We start from the raw sequence: 25612 nt of genomic DNA on the forward strand, positions 1-25612 counted from the left end.
AAAAGTAGTTCGGTGAACGTCGTCTATCGAAAAATAGACAACGTAAAGAGCCTTTGCACGAAGTCCTCTCAACCAATCATATAAACGTATTCCTTCATATGCAATTCCTATAAGAGTTTTACCGAAATATTCAATATTAACAACAAAAACCATAAAGAAGGAAGGACATGGCTTTAAAAGAGAGACGAAAGATACCAGAGGGACAGTCAAACTCATAGATCGAAAAAAAAACTGACAACGCCATGGCCAAAAATAAAAAGACAAACCAAACAGACTTAATTGGTAAGAAAAACGATATTGTTGTCTCTATTTTTTACAATGCATCCATTGTGAAAGGTTATTGCCTCTAAGATATACAAAAACAAATTTCAACACCTACATATCTCAGTACCATCTGGCGTATATACATTTTCTCAACATCAGCTGTTAATTGACCGAAATCCCAGACCAATGGGAGCATGCTTTGTGGGAGTGGCTGAACTCGATAAACAAGTCTTCTCATTGGAACACGACCTGCAAAGATTTCAATGCTATATATTTATATTTTTGGAACAGAATAATTGTGAATTAAATTGGAAAATGGTAACTGCAAATAAAAGGTAATAACCAACAGGCCCCCTGAAACATTTTTGGTTCTGCAGAGGTATGTTTTCTATTTTGATTTCAAAAATTAATAAAGCTGAAAGATAAAATCTAAAACAGTATTCAATGCTTATAAAGTAAGTCATTTAAATCTAGAATCAGCAGGAATTGCATGGCTTGAATTGGACATAATCGTTACTTTTTCAGTTAAGACAACTATAATGATGTCTCAAATAAAAACAAGTATGTATGACTTACACAAAATGTGAGTAGTTTAACTACCGAATAACTTGTGTAAATTATAAAAAAAAAATGTTTTCTATTTCTATTTTCTTTTGATATCTTATCGATTTTTTTAAATTTTTTAAATATAGCAAAAGGCAAAACATATATTGAATAAAAAAGAAAAAGAATGACTGCTCGTCGTCCCTTTTCTAAATTTACTTGAATTATTATTAGTCATACGCAAACATTTCCGTTTTAAATCGGTTCCCTTCTTAATTACTAATTCTTATGAACTTATAATCCTAATTGTCATCGCATCGTTCCATAAAAACTTCTTTAAGATATATAAGTCTATCGTGGTTAGCTATAAAGTGATTTATATAACTGCTGTTTTTCTTTTCGATTTTCTGACTTTATTGCAAGAGAAGATCCAAGTTTGAAATATTCGATAAGATTATATTCACCTTTTTATTAATTTTAATAATCGAGAAAAAATCTCTCGTAAAAATTAGTTTGTTTACAGCTTTATTAATCTTAGTGTAGTTGCGCTTGTTTTGAGTACTAATATGAAATAATAATAGGAAGTATAACAATTATCCACAAGACACCAACGGACAATAATATTGGTAACCGTACGACCATAACTTATAAAATACCATGATTCTATAAAAAAAAAATGGTCTTATGTATGCTACAAGTGTTAACTAGAAATAATATTATAGAGAGCAACAAACTAAAATCCATAAATTAAAGGCTCCTGGCTTGCATCGTGCACTTAAGACATGAGAGGGATTGATCCATCAGATAAATAAATGCACCAGTAGTATAACGCTTTTTTTTTTTAAAGTCATCAAAAGAAAAATACTGAAATTCAAAAAGGAAATTCCATAATCAAATGGCAAAATCAAAAGCTCAAACACATCAAACGAATGGATAACAACTGTCATATTCCTGACTCGGTACAGGCATTTTCTTATGTAGAAGTGGTGGATTAAATCTAGTTTAAAAGCTAGCTAAACTTCTCAATTGTATAACAGTCGCGTTAAATTCCATTTAATAATATATTGACAAAATAGGGGTACAGCAGTCAACATTTCATGTGTCTTAAGTTTGACGATGATGTCAAAAATAAGTTTTTTGTCGTTGAATGTACATACCATATATAGACAAGTCTAAATTGAAAACAACGTTCAAACCTATGATTGCGTTGGATAAAAACCGCAATTTTTATGCGTGTGCATGTAAAACAAATTTCTTGGTAGAGGGGTCTAAATACAGCACAAACAACATTTTCCAAAAGACCAAAAAAGTGAAAAAGTATATTTTAACAAAATGCATTAGACTAACAGGTCGAACAACTGATGTTCTTAAACCCTGCTGACTGCCATTGACGATTGCCAAATAAATTGATCACGAGATGTAACATGGATCTAAATTATTAATTTCATACCAAACAGAAAACAATAAACTTGCGGAGAAGATTGTAAACCGCAAACATGAGGTGCAAAAGTTTGTACACCATATCCGGATTTCGACAACTAATGTCTCTTAAGTGATGTTGGGGATCGAAACGGTATTTGGAAGGCCATATAATTTACCTCAATTTAGGATAGACTCTTGAATTTTAAAGAGTCGAAATATGATGAACGGATCATAAACCCGAAGGAAAATATAATACTAGCCCAAACGAAAAAATATAAGTCTAAATTGACAACGTTCAAATCTATGATTGCGTTGGATAAAAACCGCATTTACCATATATAGTATACACTGTTTCGGTTAAGAAAAGTTTACGTATATATAAATACAAGGGTAAACAATTTTGAAAAAAAACATTTAAAAACCCTTGGGTCTGAATCGCACCTCAGGACCCCCCTGCTCTAGGAAAGACGAACGTTAAACAGTAAAAAAGTCCATGGCAGTATACTTAAATACCGAGTCACGCCAAAAGTTATATAAACCAAAACAAACATTAAATCAATTAAGTCATGTTCTGGCTAAACGTGAAGACATAGCAAAATGTCATGAGAGAAATCTTTTCAGCGAGATATTTCTATAAATGGATGAATATTTCTTTATCTAAATATTTGAATAAACATTTCATCTCAATATACTCTTGGTTATAAACCCTCAAATTGAATTGACAATTTTCTTTTCGCATTTAAGATAATGCCTTAATTAATTTCGTTTCTATATAATTTACTATTATCAAATTAAATTTGCATCTGAAAATAACTTTGATATGTGTGTATATTCTTTTTTATTTGTCACATATGTTTATATGATTGATATATGGAAATATCTAATGTCAGTTTAATAGAAAAGTAAAATAATTTTTTTTAAGAAAAAAATCAAAGATTCAAAATGTGGTACGCTAGACGCACAATAATTCTACATAATACTCAATGGTTCAAATCGAATCAAAGATAATAATGTTATGAAATAGCACATTTTTTTTGAAATAAGTAATATATAGATTTGCATTTCTAACATATACTTTACCAATTGTATCAGTAGTTTTGTCAGAAGCAACATGATATCCAAGTCCTGCCTGTTCTAATCTCTGAATTAACTCGTCAGAATGTCTGAAATATATCAGATATCACAACTGAATAAATATTTTTATTTATATGTATTCTAGTGGTTTAAAAGTGAGATAACAATATTTTCATGATTGGTTTAACCTGGTTTTATTGTTGGTTAAACATATAATGTATATTATGGACAATTAACATTGCCTCAAAATATGCCTTAAATATTAAGGACTTTTAAAAATACATCATACGTTTTTCATTTATACAACGAAATTCATTCATTAACTATTTGATATTAAGTCTTTGTTCAGCGTTATTTCATTTCATTCACTAATGTGATGGAAAAGAACGAAAATGAAATCTTTTTGTAAAAACACGGGACTGCATCACACTTCAACTTTGACGATCTTTGAATTGCAATACTTTTAATCAGTAGAATTTGTCTATTATACACATACTAACTAAGATTTAAATAAATGCCTTTAGAATTTTCATCAAAATGAGCACTTCATTTTAAGCATGCAACACCCGTTGTTCCAAATTAAACATTTTCCATAATATTTTATTTATTCAAGGTTTACAATATTCAATAATTTCTTAAAAAACAAACACTACACAGGCGTTGTTTATCTGTTACGTGGTTACACAGGGAGGAATGAAATGGAAGAAGCTGGTGTTGAAGAAGATATCGAATTCAAAATGATCAATAGATTTTAAAGATTAATTCAAAGGTAATTTGTAATTTTGTATGGTATAAGTATAAAGGACGTATTACTTTCTGTATGGGTTACAAGCTGCAACTATTTTCAAACTTTGATTTAATTTCATTGGTTTTCCATCCAAAGACTTATCACACATCATTTCTTTAATCACACCAATAGCTTCCGTTGTGTTTGCCTCATCAAAAAATAATACAGTAAACATATTTGGATACATGTCTGTATTTCTGCTTGCAATGTCTTCAGCATCTCGAACTTTTCTTATAATGTCCGATGATTTTGTACCGCCGTGAACCTACAACATAAATGAGATAAAATATTACATTTTTACTTCATTACTTTAAAACACAATTTCTTGTGCTATAGTTGGTAATATATATATATATATATATATGTTGTTTGTGCTGTATTTAGACCCCTCTAACAAGAAATTTGTTTTGCATGCACACGTATAAAAATTGCGCTTTTTATCCAACGCAATCATAGGTTTGAACGTTGTTTTCAATTTAGACTTGTTTATATTTTTTCGTTTGGGCTTGTATTATATTTGCCTTCGGGTTTATATGATCCGTTCATCCTATTTTGACTCCTCAAAATTCAGGAGTCTATCCTAAATTGAGGTAAATTGTATGGCTTTCCAAATACCGTTTCGATTCCTAACATCACTGAAGAGACATTAAGTGTCGAAATCCGGATATGGTGTACAAAAACCTTTGCACCTTTTGTTTGCGGTATAACATCTTTTCCGCAAGTTTATTGTTTTCTGTTTAGTATTAAATTTATATTCAAGATCCATTTATTACATCGGTGATCCGTTTATTTGGCAATCGCCAATGGCAGTCAGCAGGGTTTAAGAACATTTGTTGTTCGACCTGTTAGTCAAATGCGTTTTGTTAAAATATACTTTTTCACTTTTTTGGTCTTTTGGAAAATGTTGTTTGTGCTGTATTTAGACCCCTCTAACAAGAAATTTGTTTTGCATGCACACGTATAAAAATTGCGATTTTTATCCAACGCAATCATAGGTTTGAACGTTGTTTTCAATTTAGACTTGTATATATATATATATATATATCATTTTGGTGAAGTTTGACAGAAAATGAAGAAATTGGACTTTGATAGATAAAAAAGACATCATTACCCCAAAATCCATAATTAAAAAGTTAATATTTCTTTGTAAACTTAAACATTTCAAGTGTTGAATGGTTTTATTACTTTTGACACATACTAATTTTCATATGGAAATTTGAGGCAACAGAATATAGAAATAGATTGATGTGATATAAGTGCCAATAAGACAACTCTCGATCCAAGACACAATGTGTTAAAAGCAATCAATTATAGGTCAAAGTACGGTCTCATATATATTCAAAACGGGAATCCAACAACACTTGGACCACATAAATAAACGCCAACCAGTGATAACAGTCTCCTGACTTAGGACATTGTTTACCGATGTTTAAATCAGCGCCCGTCATGTTTTTACAATTTTTCAAAATTGAAAAGCACTTTACAGTAAAGCAAATATTACCAACTTGTGCATGTTTTTAACAATTTCATTTCTTTGTTTGAAGATGTCATTGAGACACATTTTTTTCTGTATCAAACTTGTACCGTATTGACCGTATTGTTAAAGAACATGTTACGATAACTAAATATACATAACTAGTTGGTCACTATGAACACATAAAGTCTTTTAACTAACAAATTCAAAAATTGAAAGGGATTATTAAATCGAACCTGCCGACTGAAAAAAGAAAATTCATGAACCAACAGTATTCCTGCTTAATTTTGATGTACAAACCAAGTCGATACAACTGAGTCATCACATGTCTAATCAGAACAAGACAGTGTTTACAACGTAGGATCTTCGATACTTCATGGCAAAAACTTTTATTTAATACAATCGATTTAGTCGTAATTTAGAAAAAGTAAACACATTTTTATCATTATCGGTGAGTCTATATTCCCCCAAAAAATTGAAGCAACATTTATGCGATCTCTTTCATTTCAAATACAAGAAATGTTTTAAATCGGTGAACAGGTTGTCTCCTACTTAATCGTGTTTACCTCGTTATAAAGAACCTGCCGTATTGATGCACTATGACTGATTTGCTATTTATTAGGGTATTACTCTTACCTTCATAAGGATCATATTTTCTACATCAACACCGGGAGGTTGTTGCAAGGAGCACATAAATTTTACAAGTCGAGTTTTTCCACATCCGGTTTCTCCCATGATTATTACTGGTATGCCGCATCTATATTTTCAAAAAGCAAACAAACATCATACAGTAGAGGATATGTTTTCCCATTGATACATCGGTCCTCGGAGATTCATAGCTTTTTGAGATTTTAGAATTGTTTTTAAATTATGTATAATAAGCTAAATTAAGAAAGATATTGAGCAGACATGTTTTGATAACAACACCAAAATATAAAATTTTAACAGCTTAAAACTTACTACATTTACAAGTGCCTCATTCCGTTAGCTCCTGGTGATTAATCGATAAAAACTAATCACGGTGCTAAATGAAGGCGACATAGTTTATCTATGTTCAAATTTCATTAATAGGAAAAGAAAAAAAACACACAAAAATTTAAGGAATCGTATACATTCGAAAGGAAGGGACCGGGAGCATCCACAAGGTAAGCGTTTCCTGCTTTACTTTCTAATCAAAAATAATAAAATCGAAAAGCATTCATAAATAATTTCCATGTGAAGGTCTACGCGAAAACAACACACTTAAATTCCTGCTAATTTTCTCGGACCCCATGGTTAACGTCGGTTCCGCTAAGAGGAATGTATTATTATGCAGCCAAGTTTGGTTGGAAATAAAACGTTAAGTCTGAAGCCTCGTTTGTGGATATTGCACCAATCTCTGCACGTAGAAGATCTATTGCAGAATCCCCTTTTCGTCCTATCGACCTAACTGGCAGAACCTATATACAATATATGTAAATTGTCGGAAAATATAAAATTTATTTGAATGAGCTTTAGCAACAGGACGAAAAGCGAGGCTCGCCGAGCTTTTCTCCTGTTTCGTAGCGAGTACAAAAAAATTATATTTTCCGACAATTTACATATATTGTTTATATCTTGAAATTTACACCCAACACTTGAAACTCTTAGTTGTTTTAAAATCTAAATTGTTCAAAGAAATCGACATAGTTTGAACGCGGACCGCAAAAAGGGCCCCAAATTGAACTGTTACCTAAAAAGAAATATCCACATTACCGCATGCTCCACATGGAAGCGCGGTAACAGGAGACTTTTTTTTTACAGGTAGAGACAAATATATTCCTTAATTTTAGTTTCCAGAACTTTATTATACCAAATTTGAATCAAACAATATCCGTAGTTTCATGTCAGTACTCAAATAGTAGGCCCTTGGATGGTGTGACCCGCGAGGACTAAAATTGGACCAGCAGAGCCACTGGTAATAATAACGCAAACGGAACCAATTTTTATGCATCAGATGCGACTTCCAGCAATAACTTTCTCATCAGTGATGATCAAGGCCAAAACAAATATGAATATCCAAATATAATAGTGTTTCATAGGTGTACAACACAACAAACTTACCTAAACCTCATGTATATTGCAAGGATCTTTTTCACGTTGTCCGTAGTCAACTCGTATGTTTCATCTGGGTCATACACTGTCTCTAGTCCCATAACTTGACAAAGTTTTGCAATTTTTTGTGGCCTGATAAAAGTTCAATTATTTATTTTACTTGTAAACTAATGTAAGATTTAAGATTAAGTGCATTGCGAATCAAGAAAAAAATATACAAAATGTAAGTCTTATCTGAATCAAGTGACGTTGTGTCAGATTTTTCCCGTTAGCATTATTAACTATACAATAAAACAAATCCTAATTTACCTTACAACACAACAAATATTGTCATTTTAAGACAATAAAACTAGATAAACCACAAAAGAAGGACGAAAGATACCAGAGGGACAGTCAAACTCATAGATCGAAAACAAACTGACAACGGCATGGCCAAAAATAAAAAGACAAACAGACAAATAATAGTACAGATGACACAACATAGAAAACCAAAGACTAAGCAACACGAACCCCACCAAAAGCTGGGGGTGATCTCACATTCGTGAAAAGGGAGGGTATTGTAGTTACAACATAAGGAACATATCCGATATCATCTGTGAAACGGTTATTCCATAACGGTCAACCAACTCGTGATGGTGTCCGTAAAATTTACGAAGGGATAACTTCAACTTCACCATTTGGAGACGAATTCAACTTTGCCACATCATACTCTGAACAACTTCTTATGTCATGTACATTTCTGAATTCATCAGATTGGCTAGAATATTTTCAAATGAGCCTGACGATAATGAAATTGACTTGCATTACCATAAAATTTTATTTTACAGGGTTTAAAGAAACCACAGACGTTTAAGTAATTTGTAACTTTTTTATAGTCGATATCAGTATCTTTCATTGATTAGAAGTTTCTGTGATATCTACAACGTACTGATATAAATATATACAATTTTTTTTACTTTTATATTACCTTTGTAAAATATCAAAGTTCTCAGCTAAATTGACATCATTTTTTTCAAGTGCATCAAACAAATCTGGAGTCATGATCTGTTGCTCTAAGACTTTCCTGGTTTGATGATCTACCAAGTTTCCAGATCGTCGTTCGATGTTAAATCCTAAAAATGTCATACTGTGATGATCCGGATTGAAAAACAGGTATGGATGAGGACTGAAACATAAAACTAATATCTAATTCAATAATCTTCTTTTAGTTCCATATCAATAATTAAAATAGTGCATCAATGAAAGTCAGACATAACTGAAACACATTTGAAAAATTACTAAGAATTGATAATAATACTTTATCTATAGGGTCTTTTTCAAAGAATTTATTGTTTTTTAAAAGCATTTTAATAAAGGCAACAGTAGTATACCGCTGTTCGAAACTCATAAATCGATAGAGATAAAAACTAATCCGGGTTACAAACTAAAACTGAGGGAAACGCATCAAATATAAGAGGAGAACAACGACACAACAAAAACACAACATTAAAATGTAACACACACAGAAACGAGCCATAATATAACAATGGCCATTTTCCTGACTTGGTACAGGACATTTTAAGAAAAAAATGGTGGGTTGAACCTGGTTTTGTGGCATGCCAAACCTCCCGCTTTTATGGCAACGTCAAACACAACACCAAAACGACAACATCAAATGACAGGACAACAATACAAATAAATGGGAGAACATATAGGACAAATTAAACAGATACTATATTGTTTGAATAATGGATAAATATATGTAGGTTTGATTACAACAGTTGAATCGTGTGGGAACTTTAAAATTTCCACTGTAAAAAAAAAGGAAAACTTATAACTAAACGTTAAAAAAAACTCAATGTCAGTACGGAAGCCTAATTATAATTAGAATGTAAATGTTAAGATCATAACACAAATAAAGCATCGGACAAATACTCTTACTTGTAACCATAATCAAAACGATAAAATACCAATAAAACTGTAATCCTTCAATACACCAACACAAAAAAACATAAAACAGCGTAAGGGATGGACGCATATATCAAGATCTTGTACATACAAGGTAAGTTTTGCTTAAAAAAAATCAGTTAATTCTGCTTTGAACTGTTAGTCCCAAAGGGTATCATCAGCTCGTACGAAAAATAAAACGATATCATTTGATTGAAATTTGGTGTTATTAAAGTTTTTAAATAATTTTCCGTTAAACAATACTCCCTATTGCACAGCTCTGAATTTATGTCCGGATTTATCTATATTTTAGCTGTTATCACTTCTTCAACATAGTTAGTATATTTTGGATTCTGCTTGTATTTTGACCCCGAGCATCGAAGAAGAGACATTTATTGTCGAAAAGCGCATATCGTGCAGTACAATTGGTACCGTTCGTGTTATTAACGGCAAATATGAAACATTACTTCCGAAAATATCAATGTTATAGAAAAACCAAATTCTACCCGGTGCATCTAATTGTTCGCCCTTGTTTAATAATTTATGTTGCTATATGTTAATTTTATTCTTTTTGTATTAAGGGATTGTTTGATTTCTTTGGTGTGGCCTTCGTCATATGTGTTTGAATTTGCCACATCATTACATTTTCTTTTTTTTTTGTTATAAAATTATAAATCAAAATAACCTTGTCTCCCATGTGCGTCTCATTTGATACTGTTGTATGATGTCAATACCATTTTCATTCTTTTTATGTCGCTGCATCATCTGCATTGGAGTCTCTTCACTGACTACTAGAGATCTGGTTGCAAAATCCTGTGAAATAATTTAAATATCTAAGACAATGTCAGGCATTCTTTCTTAAGCGGACAGCTTTCACCAAATGGTGAAGTTGAAATCTTCCCTTCGTAAATTTTACGGACGCCATCACGAGTTTGTTGACCGTTATGGAATAACCGATTCACAGATATGTTCCTCATGTCGTAACTACAAAATCCATTTCCCTTTTCACCACGAATGTGTCCAACCGAATTAGACTATTTACCGGGTTTGTAAAAACATGAGCAACACGACGGATGTCACATGTGGAGCAGGATCTGCTTACCCTTCCGGAGCACCTGATATCACCCCCAGCTTTTGGTGGAGTTCGTGTTGCTTAATCTTTAGTTTTCTATGTTGTGTCTTGTGTACTATTATTTGTCTGTTTGTCTTTATATTTTTTAGCCATGGCGTTGTCAGTTTATTTTCGATCTATGAGTTTGACTATCCCTCTTATATCTTTAGCCCCTCTTTCTAGTAAAGATATTGTATTTTTCAGTACAATAAACAATAACAATTATTTGCATCGTAAAATTAATTCCTGATTAACCTATATGACACATAAGTATCAGTATAACAACACTGCAAACGGGAAAGTCTGATGTCCTTAGTAATTTATCCATGTTTTTCTGGAACAACAACAAAAATCGTCAAGCTCCGTTAATATTATGATTGTGAATGTTAATGTTCATATTATTTATTATGTAATTGAACAAAAAATAGGTAACTTATCAAGCAATGTCACCAAAAAGACTAATTAAATGAAAGTTTTCGGAACAATGATGGCAAAGGTAAATCTAATAACTTCCTATCGTTAGTTTTACATCATCATTTGATATACAATTATCAAATATCAGTGTCAATGATGACGACAGATACATTCCTTTTTTTTTGTAACAGTTGCAGAATTCCTTCCTCCTAAGTTTTTCTTTTTAAATCTTGTATTTACTTGTTAGGTAACAACTATATGTCAAACAAATACAACGTATGGAACATGTGATTGACTGTGCTTTTTGTATCTTTGCGCCTAATCGAAATTGACAACCACTTAGGTTCTACCAAAACTAGTTTAGTGTGCGGCCCACTTTCGCTGAACTAAAAAAAAAGGTTGTGTTAAGGGGCCATCTGATGCCCGTCTCTGGGTGCGAGATTTTATAACTGTGTTGAAGACCTTTAGGTGGTATTGTGTTGTTGTTTGTTTTTTTGGTCGGGTCGTTTCTCTTTGACACATTCCCAGTTTCCAGTTTCAATTTTTTTAAGAATATCCAGATATACATGTATGTCATCACTATCTAATTTGAGGAAATAATTAACATCGTGATAACATACCCTAGACATTTGCAAAAGACAGGTAAGAACAAAATCAGAAAACCCTGGTAAATCTTCCTGTGCTGCTTTACCACAAAAAGCTGAAGCCTCAAAATCTTCCAACTGTCTGTTGAGAAAGCTCACAAAATGGTAAATTTCTGACCATGACGGATCTTTAATACCACAATGACTGAAGAAACAGTTTCATAATTATATTCATATTATGGATAAATAAACTATAAATCATCATGAATAATATTATCTGAATACTCAAATGCAGAATTATCAGTGGTTATGATAAACCTGTGGTTTTTGGTAAACAATTATTTGTCTTTATACCAATCACTGAAGAGTAATTAGGGTACTTTGTATATTGTTAATTCCTTAATTGATTATACGTAGACTTTGATCAAATTCAAAACATACACGAGTAAAATAAATCTATACGCAAAAACATGACAGTAAGTACTATGCTTAATGTTTTATTGAAAGTTGTACATTGTTATTTGATGTTTAATATGAATATATACACACTAATGGCTTGTTTAACTGAAGTAATTGTCCAATTAATTCTGCGAGTTTTCGATAAAATCAGACAGGAGCTTTACATTACTTCAAAAACAAATCAACTACCTTAGTAATATTTCTAAACAGTTCGTATTGTCATCTGCATGGTTTAAAGCTGTTTTTACAGGGGCACTGGATAAGGTAGAGTTTTCTGGTTCGATATTTGTCTCTAATCTTCTTTGATATCTAGATGAACGTAGACCAAAGCGTGTCAATGAGGCTTCATTGATAGGCTTTGAACTGGTCATCAATTTCCTGAGATATCTATAGGGTCTCTGAATTGTTTCACTACTAAATATTTCTGAATCAAACAGTATATCATGTTCAGTAAAATCATCTTCCTTGTTTTGAGGGTTTGATATCATATCCAAACATTCTCTCGGTGACCTACATGTCACAGATGGCAAAATATCTAAGCAGCTATGGATATATTTCAGTTGTCCTCCCTGAAAGAAGTACTGAAAATCATGGTATAGACTTCATGGAATTGATTTTACTACAATCCCGTCTTCTTTACTAAATGATCAATTGTGAATGATTACAAAATTTATAAATTCCATGAGCAACACAATTGGCTCCCGTTGTTCTCAGGTTTTTGTTGCTGAGTCTTAATTTTCGTTAAAGTGTTTTCGAAATTTGTGATTACCGTTTTGTCTCTTTCGTATTTTTGCAATGGTGTTGGCATTTTTGCTTCGACTTATGCATTTAAAACGCCCCTTTAGAATTTTACGTCTCATAGTTTCCTCATAGATATATGCAGGTTAGTAAATGTATTGTGTTTGAAATCAAAGATTTACTACCCAAATGTATAGAATTAAAAGTTTCTGAAAATTCCATTCAAGGTGCGAGTTCGGTTTAAAGAGCTTAGCAATTTCACACAATTTGTTAACCAATGATTAAAGGATTAATGAAGGAACACAGGCACATGCTTATAATTAGTGTTCATCTGCTTTATATATCAAAGAGGTTTGATATAAGTTTACTTTTTTTTTAAATTCAGCTATACATCAATACACAATTATCCAATGGGAATTTTTATCTGATTTACATAAATTGTCAATGGAAAGTTCTACCAAATCGTGCAATAAACAACCTTTCTTTGTCCAGAATGGTCCATATCTAGGAGTGGCATAGATTCAATTATATAATAGTCCATGTCAGATCTTCTCCAAAGATATCCGGAACTGTGACGATGACATCCCAATACCAATAACTGGAAAAGGAAAGTGTCAACGCCTTCTTGCACCTAAATAATAACCATATAAAATTAAAAGAGAATGGAAGTATATGAATGCTCTATGTGTATACTTGTTGTGGCATATCCTAGTTTCAAACGCAGATTTTTCTCTTTGGAAAATTCCTGGGTATAAAACAAATATCTTAGTTATATCTATTGGTCCTTAATGCTCTGCATCTTCGTTACTTGGCCTTTTTTGATTTTTGTGATTCGAGAGTTACTGATGAGTCTTTTTTATAGACGAAACACGCATTGGCGTACACATTTTAATCCTTATGTCAATTGATGAGAACATGTCTTAATGAAAGAGAACGAATATATTTTAGTAGCAAAACAAAATCAATAATTCATAGAATAGAAAATGTTTTTGCAAGGAAAAACAATCCTAAGACCAACCTTAGTCCACACATAGCACAGACAAATAAATGAAGAATGTAGAACACACATTTTTACTTGCGTTCTTTTTTCAAATATATGCAGTTGTCTAATTGGCAATCATACCACATTTTCATTTTTGTATGTAACCAAAAAGTTATTCTCAGTTAACACTAAATAAGGAATAAAGTAAATATATTTAATAACCTCATGAGAAATATCTATATGAAATATTCTCTGACTTTGCTTCTTTTCAGTTAAAATTTCCTTTTTGAAAATCTCCATGATTTCATCACTGTTCAAGATCTTGTGATGTACAGGAATGCTTGTGCTTTTAATCTCACCACCGACCATCTGTGACAAACCTTCAATCATTCGATTTTTAAATAGCGTTTTACCTATTCCTGCTCTCCATGATTTCACAACGCGGACACTGCATCTGTATAATTAGAAGATAATATATCCAAATTAATTATGTTATTTAGTAATATGTTATATAATGAATTTTTTAAAGGGTAACAGAAAAACGCAAATCTATCAAATCATTGATGAACATATATTGTACTAATGAGCATTATTTGATTAAATTAATAAAAGAATTGAAATTATATCACCCTCTTAAACTAACATTTGCAAAAGCGGTAACCTTTAGTTGAGCTTATTTCAGTTGGAAAAGCAAACTACACAGCATCATTAAACACTTTTGAAACTATAGATACCTAATAATCTTGTTGATTATGGTAGATCTTTATAAATTTAAGCTTGTTGTTAAGATTTAGACGATGGACTTTATTTGCAGATATTTTGTGCCTAAATAGGGAAATTATTCTTACATTCCAGAACATTTTTATCTGTCCTTCCATGATATATTAATTAAGATTTTTTAAGTGTTTTTTTTTTTGTTTAACTTGAAAATTTGTCCTGAAAAAAAGCATAGAAGTACAATAAATATAAAAAGAAGATGTGGTTGTATTGTCAATAAGACAACTCTGCACAAGAGACCAAATGACACAGTTATATAAAAAATATATGTCTCCGTACGGTCATCAATGAGCAAAGCCCATACCGCTTGTCAGCTATAAAAGGCCTCGAAATGTCAAATGTAAAAAATAACAGTACAACATAAGAACGAACTATAAAAATCAGTTGAAAAAGGTTTAACTAATCAGATGGATTCAAATAGAACTACATCTAAGAAAACACAGAGTTGACGTGGCCTGGTACTTGTATAACCCAACAAAAAAACACTAATCACAGATCTGAGAGTACTCGCAGGTAATGACAGCTAGTTCAAAGCCAATAACAACCTAAAAAAAACATGCATCTAAGACAAAAGTATCAAACAGTACACATTTAACATCTAATGTTTTTAGTGTAAAGACGTCATAAACAGTCAGAGAAAAACATGACCTTGTACAATGCCAAGAGACAGGTATCGACAGATTGCAGATCCATGAAAGTGAACATGTATATAACAATTATATTTAGTTTGCTTTTAATTGATAACAAAATCAATACTGAAGTATGCCCAATAGCTATTAGATACATGTCTTTAAAATATAACTGTCATATAAGGGTCGTAATGATTAGCCTTACAATGGCTACCCTTGTCACGATTAAAAGAATAAAGTGGCGTAACAGGGAGATAGTATTGTCGAAGTAATTTTTGTATTGCATTCAATGACTTGAGTCTCGGTTTTTAGAATGAAAGATACAGGCTTGTACTGTATGACGCAAAAATAATCCATATACCGCATTTCGTTGTGCTAAATTTTTTACATGATCCCTATGTCATTTATATTAATTTTTTCAGATCGATCTAATTCGTCTTTTAGCTAGATGCAACAGATGTTTTCCAATGTTCAAATCTTGAACTTGAAAGGAGTAGGAACAGGTGCTAATGTGCGTTCATCGCTCGACATCGTATTCAACCTTTTTTCAAAATGTCACAATAGTGAATGGGACAAAGTATGTACTAAAAGTAAATCTAAAGATATCAGACTAGATCTCTAAAACCTGCCGTAAGATTTTGAACGACTGTGCACCAAGTTCATTGCAGAAAAACATTGTCTGATTATGTTGGTTCAGGAAAATTCCAATGTACTTTAAAAAACAACTCTCATATTGAAATAGTCTATCAAATAGGTGAAAATTTCATATCTATTCAACCAACACAAAATACCTTGTATTCAACACCAAATAATAAATTACATGCATGTTCAACGAGATTACTTTAGTTTGATTGGCTAACAACAATTGGTGTCATTCAAAAATAAACCTTCCAAACATTTTTATTTCTACAAAATGTGCTTCGAACAATACTTTTACACCCCAATAATATTACAAAATGATAATACGACACAACATGTAGCATCATACCTATCGAAATCAACAGCACATGCAGGTGTTCTTTTACTTTCTGACTCTACTTGAAACTTGGTAAAAAGGTATGTTCTTATAAAACAAACATCTGTATACAATGCCAGCCTATGATATTTATCTAAAGCAGCAACTATCCTGGATTTGTATTCGTTTTCACTACTACATATAACTACTAGTCTGTATTTAATATCTAACAAAGAAACGTTCACAGTAAATTATAGCGTAGAGAGAAAATAATATAACGTTATACATGTTATCTTTTAATTCAATTTTATTTCACTCAAAGTTGTATCCGTAAATCATCAAATTGAATGTATTGTAGATTAAGATGGCATAATTTTTTGTAAAAGTGTAAACTTATTCATTACTTATAATAGACTCTGTATCAAGTAATGCATAAACACTTAGATTGTGCTATTTAAACTTTTCGTGTTAGTCGTTGGCTGCTGTTTCATAACGTATGTATATACCTCTTAGTGTTAGTGTCTTCATTAATACCAACAATAATCTGTCGTGATTCTCTTACATATAAGACACGTGACTTAATCAACAGTCATATAATTTACCATTTTAATTAGATATTAAAATTCCTGACGTAGAAAGAGTCAAACATTAGCCGGTATTATTTTTTATCCCTCAATCAAATTATAAAAATATGTTGAATATTATTTTCGTTTGAAACTGTTTTAAAAATGCATATGTACGGTACTGATTTAAAATTGGGATACATAAAACAAAGCATTCGCTCACAAAACACATAAAATCTTATGACCTGATTATTTAGTTTTGTCCTTTCTCATTTCCTTGTTGGTGTACGTTCGTTTCTGGCAAACTGTACACCTTTATTGCGGTGACAGATCTACGATGTCGCGGTTATCAAACTATGCTTCGATATCATTTGATATAATACTTCTATGAAAAAGCAACATAATTATCAAACTACTTTGAAATAAGACGATGAAGAAAATATCAAAATTATAAATTTTACATAGTTTGACATAAACATTTATAGAAATCTCGACTTATGCTCACACTTTATTCCATTTATCGTAAACTCTGTAAAGCGTATTTAAAAATGCATTGATATATATGCATGTTATTATGGTTTATCAAAGATTAACTCTTTGCAGCGTGGTAAAGTAAAGCATACTTTGAACTAATTGTAAGTAAATTATCACATTTATCATGTGCAAAAAAAATTGCATGTTCGCCGATGTCGTTCTTAAATATAATGTTTACCTTTGCTATCAGCCACAGTCATGTGCTTCTGTAAAGAGTTCTCTGCCTTATCACTCACGTCATAGTCTAACAAATCAGCATTGATCAGACAGAAAATTTTACCTCCCTCTGAATGAAACACCCTTTTCCAAAATATATGAACCTACAAAAATCCTCAAGAATTCAGAAAAAGCCTCATTAAATTGTTTTGCTATGTGTTTTTATTTATATTACTTTCAAGTTAACCAGTTAATCTCAATTATTTCATTGAGCATTACCATTACAATAATTCTGATGGGCTCTTAGATTTGTCATTAATTTAAAAGCAATTCAACATTCCCCATAACATAAGACAGTACGGCATGCGCACGATATTAAAACAAACTGTATAACTCAGCAGGAATTTACTAGATTCATCAGATTAGAGGAACCCGTTATAAATTATGCTCCAGCAGCTACTGAGGTATAAAAACTATATATATGTCTTGCATAAAAAATGTATAACAAGGATTGGCAGAATTAAAGTACGAACCATATCTAGAGTAGTACTTGAAGTACAAATAAGAACTTCATCCGCCTGTGGTAATGGACTGTGTTCATCGTTACTGTACACAGATAGTGTTGTTTTATATATTTCGCCTGTAATTAGATTTATTTGAACATATTACTACATTATAATATTGTCTGTGTTTCATCTAGTTAGTTCTCCAATCACATGAATTCCCATTTACTTTCTGATTTATTTGTTTCTCTTGATTTTTATTTTCAATTCGAAGGACGATCACTCTGAATAAAGTATAAATCTTGAATCTGAGTTTTGTGAGAATTACTTTAATTATTTGTAATTATTACAAAATCCAATGTCTTTTCAGCCTTTAAAATTTCGATAATGTTTATTTATTCGTCAAAACCAGAGAATCGCGAAAGGACTTAAAAACAGGAAGTAGAATGAAGATACGATAAAATTGAAATTTAACAAGCTTTTGTCATTCTATTTCTCACATTGTAAATCTTTAATAACTTACTTTGTGGACAAATTAATAAATTAGGCTCTCCACTTGAGAAACAGTTTGCAAAAACTCTTTGAATATTGACATTTTCTAAAAAATAAAAATAAATTATATTTCAAGTTTTAAATTGAAGACATTCTATTAAAAAAATTCACGTTATTTATGTCGAGGTCTTTTATAGTTTATTACACGATATGGATTTTTCTAACTGTTAAAGGTCTTTCGGTGTCTTGTAATAGCTTTCATCTTCGTCATATGATATCTTGTGGATAGTTGTCACATTGACGATGTTACAAAAGATTCGTTATATAATCATTATTATATTTCAAAAACCCGTGTCATCTCCGTTAACTCATTTTGGAGGTTTTGGTTTTTCAGTGCCTTCAGACAGATTTATATTTGAGCGTTGGTGATGAGTTTTGTTCAAACAAAAAGTACGGCTTGTCAATTGAATAAAATACTTGGAACATTTGATGAAAAAAAGTTCAAAACGGACAGACCCTTATCAAATAGCAAAATAAAAATATATGGTACAGACATTTCCTAATTTAGAAAATGGAGGAATAAACCTGGTTTAATAGCTAGCTTAACCTCTCACTTTGACACTCGCATAACAACAATATATGTTGACCGATTTTCAATTATAATGAATTTAGTAAGAAACAAAACTGAGGAATCGCACGAATTCCAAAGACCAGGTTAGTCGACAGCGTTGGCGTCTACTGCTATATGCATGCATCAGTTACATTTTTGCGCTACGGTTGACAAAACAATAGCATTTGCAAACGTCAAATCTGCAACTGACAACGGCGCCGTATACAACACAGGTTAGTTATTTCATGATATCAAAATCAAAATGTTATTTATAGTCTATGTTGATTTGTGGTCTTGTATACATTCATCAATGATAAGAAAATCCATGTATGCAACAAGGAGGAAACAAGTAAGTTATGAATTGGATCTAGTTATGTGTAACACCGCGAATCTTACAAATAGGATGCTTGGTAGAAAAACCCGCAAAACTCTGCTGCATAGTTGCTCGTACAAATGCGATTCATCAATTAAAGAATCTGCAAGTATAAGGCACACAGGAATTATATAATTGATGGAAAGGCAAAAGATACCAGTGGGACATTCAGTCGAAAATAATCTGACAACGCCAAGGCTTAAAAAGACCAACAGACAAACAATATTATACAAAACACAACATATAAAAAAATTAAGATTGAGCAACACAAACCCACCAAAAACCAGGGGCGTGTCGTGTCGACTTAAAAAAGGGCAGAAAGATACCAGAGGGACAGTCAAACTCATAGATCAAAAATAAACTGACAACGCCATGGCTAAAAAATAAAAGACAAACAGACAAATAATAGTACACAAAACACAACATAGAAAACTAAAACTAAGCAACACGAACCCTACCAAAAAGGGTTGATCTCAGGTGCTCCGGAAGGGTAAGCAGATCCTGCGCCACATGTGGCACCCGTCGTGTTGCTCATGTTGTTACAAATCCGGTATATAGTCTAATTCGGTAGGTCACATTCGTGGTGAAAAGGGAAGTGGAATGTAGTAACGACATAAGGAACATATCCGATATCATCTGTGAAACGGTTATTCCATAACGGGCAATCAACTCGTGATGGCGTCCGTAAAATGTACGAAGGGATGATTTCAACTTCACCATTTGGAACTCTTGGTATAATAGCTTCCTTGTGATCAGCAACCCTCTATCAAGGAAATCATTATAGGAAATACATGCACGGGTATATCGTATAGATTGGGAGATATATACTCCATATGCAGGCGCTGCTTGAATGTTGCTACATAGAATTGGAAAGTTTACAATTGGAAAGCTGAAATCATCTCTTTTGTCGTAGAATTTTATTTTCAACCGACCCTCATTATCAATTTCTAGATGCAAGTCAAGATATGAGGCAGACTTAACTGTATCTGTTGTATCCTTTATCTCTAGTTCCATGGGATAGATGCGTTCAACATAGTCCCCGAATCTTTATTATTTAGTGAGAGAACATAATCTTTATAGCGGAAAGTAAAGTTAAAGGATATTGCTAACTTCTTATCTTTCTTCCTAAGAAGTTCATGTATGAAGTCAGCCTCATAATAATAAAGAAACAAGTCGGCAAGAAGAGGGGCACAATGGTTTCCCATTGGAATGCCGACAGTCTGTTGAAAAACACGTCCTCCAAATGTAACAAATATGTTGTCAATCAAGAAATCAAGCATCTTGATAATGTAAGTTTCAGAGAATTTTTTGTTTGAATCAGAGTGCTTCTTTACAAAGTAGGATTTATTCCTCCCAAAGACAAGATACTTGTATCTACGTTCACCATTCTGTTTTATGAAACAAAGCAATACCAACTCTTTCAATTTGTCTTTTAGTTTGGAATGGGGAATTCTTGTGTAAAGTGTAGAAAAGTCAAATGTTTTAATACTATTGCAAGATGAGAGAGTCTTAGATTGTATTTACTCTAAAAGATCTTTGGAATTATTTAGTATCCACATTTGATTTTACACGATCTCTAGAATAGTTAGTTTCACAACTTTAAAGCCCGGCTTTGATAGATGATAAAATGCATGTTGATGATAAAGATAGAGGTTTCGTGGAGCACTCGGAAGAGCCAGCAATATACCGTTGTTTGTAAAGACATTTATGTAGTTTAGGTATCCAATATAGTGATGCAAGATGCAGTTTCTTGTCTTTGGTTGAAATTCCAAAGGAACATAGACAGACATGTGATTTTAAAGGATTTCCTTTATTGTAAGTGTCTCGTGGGGGTATATGTTGAGTTTCCAAGTGAATTTTCAATACCTAATTCGCTTATCAAGCAGTTAAAATGATTCGAAAAATGATTCTTGTGGTAGAATTTTATATTTTAAACATTAATCTGAAAAAAAATCAAAATTTATACGATAATCATCAAACCTTGTTCAGCAAGATTGTTCAAAATAATCCCCAGGTGTTCGATACTTAGGTAGTCAGATACACCAACTGAAAAAGTTGTTAGAAATGTTTCCCATACTTGTTCGAATATTTTCACTACGTTCGTGGCTTCAGCTTCTCTGAAAAAAATATTTCATCTTTAAATCAATAAGCTTAATCAGAAATATTGATCTTATAGTTATTTATTTCACATTAAAAATATTGCCCGACAGTATGAAGATTTTACAAATAAATGAAAAACATAAACCACTCGCTTTGTGCTGTAAGTTTAATCATGACGCTTTTATGTACAAATACTTACTTGCATTTCTGTAATTTAAGGCTCATTTTCCTTGTTATTCGTAAAAAGTAAAAACACAAAAATACTGAACTCCGATGAAAATTCAAAACGGAAAGTCCCTAATCAAATGGCAAAATCAAAAGATAAACAAATCAAACGAATGGACAACAACTGTCATATTCCTGACTTGGTACAGGCATTTTCTTATGTAGAAAATTGTGGATTGAACTTGGTTTTATAGCGCTAAACCTCTCACTTGTATGACACTCGCATCAAATTCCATTATATTGACAACGGTGCGTGAACAAAACAGACATAATAGGTAAAATGTCAAAATAGGGATACAATAGTCATCACCGTGTCACAATCTCAATCAGAACAATAACAAACAAATATTTAACAAATAAGCACAAAAAAGCATATATTAAATTCAACAACCACGTTCATTGCTTACTAATTTTTGTATTTCATTTATGTAGGTTTAATCAACCCATAAAGGATTGAAATATTTTAAGTCCTGTGACCAAATGGCTAGGTTTACATCAACTCTGGTGTAGAATCGCGTGTTGCCGTCAGATTTCAAACGTCACACAGGTAGAGATGTAAAATAATTTTGTCGTTCAAGATATGCAAAAATTATAATAGACAATAACATAATGGCGGGATGTTTGAAGTACAGAGACACGTCATATGTATCAAAGAAACACAAAAAGTCACACGGGCAAAGCACACTAGCAAAAATGAATATAATACAAACAACACATTGACGGGATGCATAAGTACCGAGCCACGTCAAATGGATATCACCAAAAACAGACCAAATAGTAAAAGTAATATTAATAAATACAAATAAATGAACAATTTAACACGTTATTACTATGATAAACATGTTAGAATGCAGAATCTATACACCAAGACCATCATGTATAATTTGTGAAGTTGATACGGAATATTTATCAACAAGGTCTTGGTACCTTCCTCTGAACTTTTTTAGAAAAAGGACGAGACGTTCTTTGACATACCCCTGGTTCATCAACTTTCTACTCAGACACTGGTGACGTTTTACAAAGTCTGAGTAGGAGCTGCAAGCTCTTGAATATCGAATAAGTTGGGAAATGTATATTTCATATGCAGCTGAAGTTGGTATAATGCTACTAAGGTGGGGGAAATTGATAATTTCAAAATTAAAATCGTCTCGTTTCTCATAGATTCTGGTACTGAGATGACTGTGTTTGTCAAATTCGAGGTATAAGTTTCTGTAAATAACCTGTAAAAAATTGCTTTCTGTTGCTAAACTAACTTGCATGACGACACAGTCGAATTGTGTCGTTACATCTTTGCGTATGTGTACATTAGTATTAAAGAATATGTTAATCATATTTTCATTTACAGTTACTTGAACGCTTCACTGTGACTTATAAATATAAAATCGGTTTTCCGTTGTGTGTATATGAGAGAATTTTTTACATAATATTCTTCTCTCTTTCCGACGGGTATATGGACAGCGGTATGCTACTATTGCCTTTATATATGTATCAGTATTTCCATGTAAGGTCGATATCTATTTCAAAATTACTCCTCTGACAATGATAAAAACATTGGATCGTTTCATCTTTTTACCTGGACTTAATGTCAAGTCTTCTAAAAATATTTTCTGTGATAGAAACTAAAGTGTCGTCTGTCTGTTTCTGAGTCATTTCCTTATGTGTTGGCTTCTTGAGATAATCTTCATTTTCCTTACACCATGCTTTTCCTAATCAATATGAAACAAAACATCTTTATGCGACATTTTACTACACTGGTTTGTTCATCTAAAGTTTATCAAAGCGGCATTAGATTTTAAGGGAGAGAGAAAAATCAGACGTTTTAGACATGTTACGTGCATTTATTGTCCTTCCAAAACCAGTTCAACACATTCTTGTCATATATTGTTTTTTTTTTATTATTAAATCAAATTATCGTTCGACAAACATTGTTACTCATACTGTTTTACAGCCCATGTTAAAGTAAAGTAACAAAAATACCGAACTCCAAGGAAAAATTCAAAATAAAAGTCCTCTGTATTAAAACAAGATGCTGTACCCTGTGTCATTGGCTTGGATCTTTCCTAAAATTTTCACAGTAGCCGCTCTAATACTTTAAAGACTATATTATTCATGACTTACATATCGTTTTCTGTTTATCTTGTAATGCAGATAAAATACACTCTATCTCTAAATTTTTTGCCCATAAAGGACAAAAATCGTCTTTTAACAATTATAAGAGGTCAACTGACAATTGCGCTAATGTTGACTTATTTGTAGATCTTGTTTGGCTCCTTATATATGTTGTTTACAGTTTTTCTTTATCTTTTACAAGTTTTGCATAATATGCATAGATTGGAAATGAATTATCATTACAAGACAATAACTCCGTTATGTATTATACGATATGTTTCTTATGTCTAACCTACACTCCCGTTCCCTTTTTCCGAATCCGATTACACTTATAATCGGGTTTATACTAACACGAGCAACAATATGTCACATGTGGAGCAGGATCTGCTTACCTTTCCGAAGCACCTGCGATCGCCCACAGTTTTTGGTCGGGTTCGCGTTCCCCAAATTTTAGTTTTCTATGTTGTATTTTGTGTACTATTATTTTTCTTTTTTTTTCATTTTTTAGTCATGACGTTGTCAGTGTATTTCCGAAAAATGAGTTCGAATATCACTCTGGTATAATTTGCCATTAATATTGTATTTGTGCCAGACGCGCGTTTCGTCTACAAATGACTCATCAGTGACGCTCGAAAAAAAAAAAGTTAAAAAGGCCAAATATTGTACAAAGTTGAAGAGCATTGTGGATCAAAAATTCTTAAAGGTTTGCCAAATACAGCTAAGGTAATCTGTTCAATGAGGGTCGGTTGGAAACACAACTTTACGACAAAAGAGATGATTTCAGCTTCCCAATTGTGAACTTTTTATTTCTATGTAGCAACATTCCAGCAGCGCATGCAAACGGAGTATATATCTCTCAATTGATACAATATTCCCGGACTTGTATTTCCTATCATGATTTCCTTGATAGAGGGTAGCTGCTCACAAGGAAGCTATTAGACCAAGAGTTCCAAATGGTGAAGTTGAACTCATCCCTTCGTAAATTTTACGGACGCCATCTCGAGTTGGTTGACCTTTATGAAAAAACCGTTTCACAAATGATATCGGATATGTTTTTCTAATGTCGTAACTACAATCTCCTTCCCTTTTCACAAATGTGACCTACCGAATTAGACAATTTACTGGATTTGTAATAACATAATCAACGGGTGCCACATGTGGAGCAGGATCTGCGTACTCTTCCGGAGCACTTGAGATCACCGCCGTTTTTTTGTGAGGTTCGTGTTGCCTAGTCTTAAGTTTTCTATGTTGTGTCTTGTGTACTAGTACTTGTCTGTTTGGTTTTTTTTTCTTTTTTAGCCATGACGTCGTCAGTTTATTTTCGATCCATGACTTTGACTCTCTCTCTGGTATCTTTGGCCCCTCTTTTCCAGAGTTAGAAAAGCCTTACTATTCCAAAAATCTTTCGAATTTTTCCTGTCGATCTAGTTTTCTGTTGAAGTTTATCTTTACTATACTTTTGACCAAAAATTTGTAAAAATCGTCAGTTAGGAGCAATATCTCATTTACGGTTCAGCCATTGATAAATGTTTTGATCTTTCCTGGAAATCATTTTCTTATTTCCTATTTATAATATGATTCAAAATGCTAAGCTTAATTTCAATACATGATACAAATATTAATTTCGGGGCAATAAGAAATCACACGACGATTTCGGCAATGGTGAATTTGTAGATCTTGTCTTGCTGATAATTTCATCTCTCTCTCTTTATCGAGTACCTTGATTTGAATGTTC

The 25612-nt window shown here is 32.3% G+C and overlaps 1 protein-coding gene across 1 annotated transcript in view; it reads right to left on the minus strand.

Annotated features, from left to right (window-relative positions):
- The window catches only part of LOC127701800 (E3 ubiquitin-protein ligase RNF213-like), a 195587-nt gene that overhangs the window by 108040 nt on the left and 61935 nt on the right, over positions 1-25612 (minus strand). The window contains exons 7-15 of the mRNA XM_052205765.1: positions 23342-23474; positions 11709-11877; positions 10249-10376; positions 8605-8802; positions 7647-7769; positions 6201-6321; positions 4117-4355; positions 3310-3392; positions 380-513 (exon numbers count right to left, since the gene is read on the minus strand). Of these exons, the coding sequence (XP_052061725.1) occupies positions 380-513; positions 3310-3392; positions 4117-4355; positions 6201-6321; positions 7647-7769; positions 8605-8802; positions 10249-10376; positions 11709-11877; positions 23342-23474 (1328 nt within the window). The remainder of the gene's footprint in view (positions 1-379; positions 514-3309; positions 3393-4116; positions 4356-6200; positions 6322-7646; positions 7770-8604; positions 8803-10248; positions 10377-11708; positions 11878-23341; positions 23475-25612) is intronic.

The sequence above is a fragment of the Mytilus californianus genome, unplaced genomic scaffold (assembly GCF_021869535.1).
Source record: "Mytilus californianus isolate M0D057914Y unplaced genomic scaffold, xbMytCali1.0.p SCAF_5, whole genome shotgun sequence".
Lineage (NCBI taxonomy): Eukaryota > Metazoa > Mollusca > Bivalvia > Mytilida > Mytilidae > Mytilus > Mytilus californianus.